General features: G+C 35.1%; 3 protein-coding genes across 3 annotated transcripts; all 3 read right to left on the bottom strand.

Annotated features, from left to right (window-relative positions):
• Positions 1-234: 234 nt before the first annotated feature.
• Positions 235-621, bottom strand: LOC141714699 (uncharacterized). Its single transcript, XM_074518203.1, has one exon. The coding sequence runs from the start codon at positions 619-621 to the stop codon at positions 235-237; it is 387 nt and encodes a 128-aa protein (XP_074374304.1).
• Positions 622-633: 12 nt separating this feature from the next.
• LOC141714698 (uncharacterized) lies at positions 634-1,143 on the bottom strand. The gene has a single exon (XM_074518202.1). The coding sequence runs from the start codon at positions 1,141-1,143 to the stop codon at positions 634-636; it is 510 nt and encodes a 169-aa protein (XP_074374303.1).
• A 425-nt stretch (positions 1,144-1,568) lies between these two features.
• LOC141714697 (uncharacterized) lies at positions 1,569-4,228 on the bottom strand. Its single transcript, XM_074518201.1, has 6 exons — positions 4,030-4,228; positions 3,562-3,947; positions 3,129-3,157; positions 2,888-2,989; positions 1,957-2,657; positions 1,569-1,873 (listed from the first exon to the last, which is right to left on the bottom strand). The coding sequence occupies exons 1-6, from the start codon at positions 4,226-4,228 to the stop codon at positions 1,569-1,571; spliced, it is 1,722 nt and encodes a 573-aa protein (XP_074374302.1).
• Between the last annotated feature and the right edge of the window lie 2,857 nt (positions 4,229-7,085).

Genomic DNA, 7,085 nt, shown 5'->3' with positions numbered 1-7,085 from the left:
ACAATAAAATTTGTAAAATATATTTAACAATTAAGAAAATCTTCTTAATCAAACAGATTATATATAATTTATTAAACAAATTTTGTTATTATTATGTTTATACACAGGTGAAACAAATAAAAATGTGTAACATTTTAGATGTTGAACTTACAACATTGATATATCAAACACAATAAATCCAGAGTAAAGCAGGAAATATAGAAGAATGCGATCAAATGTTCTTAATATATAAGGTCAATTGTCTATACATGGAAGATTGTAAAACACTTCCTCAAAAACTACATTATTTGTAATATTTGTGCTACTACCATCATCACTATCTATGAGAATTTGGAGGCCTTCAGGTCGTGTCACTCTGGATATAGAAACATAAATGTGTCCATACGAGAAAGCCGCTCTAGGAAGGTAAAGCCCAACTGTATCAAGTGATTGTCCCTGACTTTTGTTAATTGTCACGGAATAATATATTTGAATCAGAAACTGAACGCGTTTAACTTCAAAGGGCCAGTCCGTGTCACTTGGAATCATCTCAATTCTAGGAATTAGATGTTTGGTTCCAACATGAGAGCCACACAATATCTCACATTCAATATTGTTCTTCCTACATGATTTCACAATCATTCTTGTACAATTTCATAATCCCATAATCTGGTTCAAGTTTCTCATAAGCATGACGACAACTCCTACCTTCAATTTTAACTCATGCTTAGGAATGCAAGGCATATTGATAGAGTTTAGATACTCAACTGAAAATATGTATCTAAAATCATTATCATCATAACCAGCATCATCAATTGAATCTTGACTCAGATAAGTATAAACCATGCCTGAAATCTTTTCAAGTATCGTTGTATTAATTTCATCCACCACGATATTGGTAGGTGTGAGTATGACCCTTGATCTGAGGTATTCATGTAGAGAGATATTATGCAGAAAATCTGGGTATGTCACTTTAAAAAGCTTCTGGATTGGATCTCCGGACGTATGAACGATATATTGATCACGAATCTTTATTAACATTTTACCACTATCTGGACTTGGAGAAATATTGGTTTCCTTACCATCACTGACAGCAAGTTGCCACTTGCTAAAGTCCGCGATGGTCTTGTTCTCCAAATCTGTATTTCCAGCATTAAGCCGCATGTTTTGCTTTAATAAAAATACCTCATAGGATTCCTAAAGCTTAGATTTATTGAGGGTAGAGCAGACTACTTCAGCTCTTAACGCTTTTGGAATGACTGGAAGTATCTGCCAAAAATCTCCACAAAAAACAATGGTTATACCACCAAATGGCTTTTTAGCTCTCCTTTTATCAATAGAAGACATAATATCTCTCAAGGATCGATCAACGCATTCAAAAGCATGACGATTTTCCATAGGAGCCTCGTCCTAAATTATTAAATCATTTTGCTGAAGTAGCTCAGAAATATCGGTCCGGTGTCTTAAACCGGCAGAACAATTTTCATCAAGTTTGAGTGGTATGTGAAAGCGGGAGTGTGCGATTCTTCCACCAGGAAGCAACACGGAAGCTATACCACATGAGGACACAAGAAGCACAATTTTATGCTCTAATCATAATCGACAACATAGTGTCTTCCACAAGAAAGTCTTTCCACAACCTCCACTTCCGTAAACAAAGAAAACACCACTTTTTTCTGGTTGATATTGTGATGAATGGAATCATAGACTATCTGTTCATCATTGAGAAGACTATGATTTATTGCATGGATTCTCTTTATTTCTTCTGTATCATAGGATGTTTCCACGAGAATTAGTCTATTCTCCGAGTTGGAAAAAAAAGAATCTCCTGGAAATGGCATATATGGGTAGTTTCTCAGGCTTTTACCAATATCATTCAACAATTTCTCTATCTCTGCAATAACATTAATAAAAAATGATAATTTAAGAAGATACCGGAACATGTAATATTTATAAAACATTATTAACAGCTCATACCTGCAAGAGCGTAATTCTGGATCTCAAAATCTGATAGACAAAGGTTTGGATTCTCAGTGAGGTGTCGCCTCACAAGAAGAATATCATCTGACATGCATCCCCAATGAGCTTCCCAAAGGCTACGCGGATGAGATATTGGACTGTATACTAAAATGTTGACAAATATGGCACATAGCTGTGGAGGCATGGATGTATGCGCATTTTCAGCTATAGCTTCATGCCATTGCTGGTCGTTCTGGAGGATACCTAGCGCGGCCCAGGCTTCGTGAAAAGAGTTATAAACATGGCCATTGACTATCTTCAAATCATCAAAACATACAGCACCTTTAATCCTGAGCAGGAGCATGTGGAGATATAATAGTTCACCGCTAGATGAATGTACTTCAGCAAACCTACCAATGATATCACCTCTTTTCCTCTGTTTCCAGATACCAGGTTGTGGGTACCATGTAAACTTGCTTGGGAATTCTGAATAGGTTAAATTTGTGGCCTCTGCATATGTTTTATTTGCATCAAACCATGCTTCTAATTTGCTTTTCTTTGTTCTAGCATTGTCGCAAACTTCCTGTAGATTTTGTGAGCCCTTAAACGAAACAATCTTATCATTCGGTAGATGTATTGGCAATCGTTCAATAGAAGGCCAGCGGGAATGGATGCCAAAACCAAATATCCTCCATGATGCTTCAGATGCACAAACATATCTTCCATCCAAGTATTGTTTGACTTCATCAAGCGAACGTTTCTCAGGGTTGATTGGTGTTGTGCACCCTTTTTTGTTGTTTGTTTTTTCCTCAGATACATGGTGGCGGTATCATGTCCTTTTAAACAATATTTGAATAGATATTTCAATGATCTGGAGCTATTACAAATCTCTAGATTTGTGTGGCATTGAAATCTTATTAGAAGATCTCGATTGTAGGGGACAACATACCGATTATCCAGGTCAATTCCCTTTTTCTTTACGGTAATTCCAGATTTCCACCTCTTATAGATGGGAAAGCCACAGTCGTCAAAGTATGTGTGAGAATTATACCTGTTAAAAAAGGAAAAACGCTATTTCAAATTCATTATAATAAATCCAAAAAGAATGTTTTCCTAAAAGGTGATGGTTAAGGTTGAATTCTTTCAGCAGTCTATAGAAAATTAAGTTTATGTAAAGGATAAAGAATTACCTTTTCGGAAAATGTTTAATACAATGGCCCTTAACCATACATGGAGACTAAACACAGTCAGTGCCACATGGTCCGTGGATCATGTAATTCTTAACAGCTTCGTAACCCACTGGATCAATATTTGGGTCAGGAATTTCTGCAGAAACCATTTTATCTATTTGTTCAATTGTCTTGGGACGATCATTTGGATGCAACCATATTAGCATGTGAGCATGTGGCAATCCACGCTTTGAAACTCTATGACGTCCATTACTGTAATATAACAGTTAAAGAAAATAATTAAATCAAGCCTGACATACATGTTATGTTAAATTTAACTGATAAAATTTGTTAGTGGAAGAAATCCTAAAAATAGCATACCTCCAATACAACATCGAAAGCAGTTTTTATTTCTTATTTCATCAAGCAGCTGGTCAACTTTCATTTTAAATACCCTTGCAACGACGTTGGGAGCGTCAACAACATCAACACCAGGTAGAAACTTTAATATTCTCTGAATTTTAGGCCATTTTGTGTTTGTGGTCATCGCAAGGAACAATGATGGGTGTCCAAGTGTTCGACAAATTGCCATTGCATCTTTGAAATACTGATTCATGTACCTTTTACTGCCAGTGAAGGAGGCTGGTAAAATTGTTACATTGTCAACATTTTCAGGATTTCTATCACCCTTACTAAGTGCATCTCGTATGTTGTGGTACATATCAGAACGGATTTTAGTCTGGTGACCACTGATCCAGTCAAGTCTGTATTGCTCAATCGCAGTAAATGCGTCAATAACATATTGCTGCCATAAACGACCTCCGAGATGTGGAGTCACACCTGAATATCCATTAGAGAATTAAAATTTGAGATAAAAACTAATAGATAAGTGATAAAATTTAAGTATTAATTTTAAATATACCTTCCGAAGGCCGTATCATGAGTTTATAATTGTAATATTCTTTCATGGTGATGAATTCTCTATCCCCTTTTTCATCTGGATCCTCAGCTTCGGTATTTTGACGTTGTTGTTGATTTTTTTGATTTGGTCTGTTTAAAGGGATTTGACGGTAATATCCGATATCTCCATGAGGAAAAAGAATAGGATACTGGAGCTGCATAAACCGTGGATCGGTATCAAAAATTCTCTACAATCCATTGGTCCTTGAATGGATTATTGTATCCCTGCATCCTTTAGCATAGTCGTCAGTGACAATCTGTAACAACCGAGAATTTTGCGTCGTAATTAAGAAAGTAAAGTATGTGTTATGTGATGAGATTATGTGATTAAGCAGTGATTATTTGTCTTATCTGTATACTAGAGTTAAGGAGCGTGGATAAAAACGTTCCAATTTAAAGAGTCAGCTTAGAAGTCAAGCTGTGGTTTCGGGCATTCAGGTAGAACGGAACCCGTCCTAATATGGAAATTAAATAATATAAAATGTGAATTATATGTGAAGTGAATGAATGAAGTATTTCGTCTTAAGAGACGTGTTAATTGGAAAAGATAATGAGAAGCGTAATCGAAACGCTGAGCGTCGGGCCGTCAGGCTGAACGTGACCCGGTACGCATAAAAGATGATAAAGATTAAAGAGGGATATATTCTATGATCAGACCTGAGTCGTTATGTGACTATATGCGTGTGATTGCTTGACTGTGTGCATGATTATATGTTCTGTGTTAATTCTGTGAATTTTAAAGGAATTATGTGATTTACATAAGGGTTTATTTAACCTTCGTGCATTTTTATAAAATCATCTGAGATGGATTAAAATATGGGATTTGTTCTGTTATCTTCGTAGAGGTCTTAGAGACTTTTTAAAAATGATAAGTGAATTTAATTGTGGATCTTTGTATTTTTAAATTGATTTTAAGTGGAAAATGTATTTATTAAAACAAGTTTGCAAAATTCATATAAAATCAACCGTTTGCTCAAATTCTTATTATGAGTAATGGATAAAAAGCTAATTTCGAGGCCTACGCGTTAAAAATGTCATTTTCAATAATTCTCGACTTTCCGAGAGAGATATATTTTGTATTTGAATTTTATCGCATTTAAGTAAAAAGAAAAGGAATGAGTGAGTAAAAGGAAGTTGGCAAATTACTAGATTGCCCTTGTTTCTAAGTGCTATATATAACCCACTTCTCTTTCTTTTTCTTTCTTTTCACTCATTCTCTTTTTTCTCTCTTTTCTCTTTCTTTTCCCTCGTCTCTCTCCCGAACACTCTCTCTCTCTTTCACTCCCTCTCGGCCCTCTCATCTCTCATCTCTCTCACTTGCATGCAACCCCCAAATCTTACTCAAACTCAAAGATATTGCTACCTTTAGCCTTTATTTTTGGTATACTTCTTCATTCCTATTTGCATGTAAGTATTTGCAAGTGTTTTGATAATTGATCACTATGGTTGTGTTTAAGAAAAACAATTTCTTGAAGCATAACTATAAGAGTGATTTTAAGAGGTTTTGGAGGTCATAAACTTGAGAGGAGATCCGTCATGGACTCTCTCAAGTTCGACCACCACCGGCCATGATCCAAAGGAGAGCCGGTGGGTTTTCCATGATGTGATTGTTAGATTTTAATGTTGCATGTTATGATTTCTTGAAAATTTGAAAAAAAAGGGGTTTTGGCTTCTTTGATAAAAATCGAGTGGGTGCTTGGTAAAATGATTTCCTTGGTTATAAAATGAATGTGTGCAAGTGATTGTTGCTTAGAAAATCAGAATTTATGATTGCATGTTGAGGTTTTGGTTCAGTTTTTATGCTAATAAAAAGGGAATTGAATTTTGTGACGTGATCTTGGTGTAAACTAAGTTTAATTAGTAAGAAATAGAGTTGCATGTTGATTTAAAAGAGGAGTTAGTGATGCATGTCATTGTTTGGTTCTTGGATTGTGAGTTTTTGAATTTTTGCCGAATAGAAAATGGGTTGAGAAGAGATTGATTTGTGATTAAGTTAATGCATGCATGTTGATTGAATAATTTGATTAAGGTTTGAGTCATTAGGTGATGTTTGGCTTTGTGCTTCGAAAATCTTGATGAAAATGAGAGCAATGACTAAGTTAAGGCTTAAAACAAGTTGAAAATGTGATATAAGACTTTGCATGTCAAGACTGAACTTTGCATGTGTGTTTTCTTGATAAACCCGAATGGGTCTTAGGCTTAAAAAGAGAATTGAGTTGATTTTTTTTGCTAAAAATCTTAGTGACTAATGAGAACTTGATTTCATGACCATGATTGAGTGGTGTTTATGTTCGAAATTTGTTAATAAAGAAAATGGTGCTAGTTTAAATATTGGATCATGCTAGAACTAAAGTTGCATGGTGTGATTTTTGAGAAATTTGATTGTATATGTATGATTATGGTTCGGAATTTTTATGATTAAAAGAAAGGAGAGTGGTTCTTTAAAGGTTGTTGAATGAGATACGTGTTTATGTGAATTAAGGTGAGTATTTGATTGATTTTATGGTGGGTATTTGCAATAAGGCCCAATAGGCCATAAGAAATAAAGGTCAAAACTTGATTTTGGTAATTGAAAGAATGATTGAGTGTTATATGTGAAAATCTTTGATTTTGCTTGATTGGATTGTTGTTTTGATTCGAATTAAGGAATAAAAGAAAAGGGAATTAAGTCGATTGATATAAGTGATAGTATGCACGTAAATGTTTAATTGTAAATGGGTCTAGTACTCATAAAAGAGTAGTGTTAGTGTGATTTGAGAAATAGCCTAGGTCAAGCGAGTACGCTTTGATTGCTAGGTATATAAGGATATGAAAACTACGAGAAAGAATTGTGCTATGTGCTATGTGCTGTGTGCTTATTTGTATAAGCTATACTCGTATAGTTCGAGTCAAGAATATAATCGAGTTATCGTATAGAGTGATCATTCCGGGAACGAGAGTTGGGAATCTAATTAAGATTTCTGGTTTTATTGTAGATTCGGAGCGTGAGGGCATTCGGGCTAGGAAAGGGAAAAGTAT

The sequence above is a fragment of the Apium graveolens genome, chromosome 3 (genome assembly GCF_009905375.1).
Source record: "Apium graveolens cultivar Ventura chromosome 3, ASM990537v1, whole genome shotgun sequence".
NCBI lineage: Eukaryota > Viridiplantae > Streptophyta > Magnoliopsida > Apiales > Apiaceae > Apium > Apium graveolens.
Note: the sequence above shows the minus strand (reverse complement) of the source record. Positions and strands in the feature narration are given on the sequence as shown.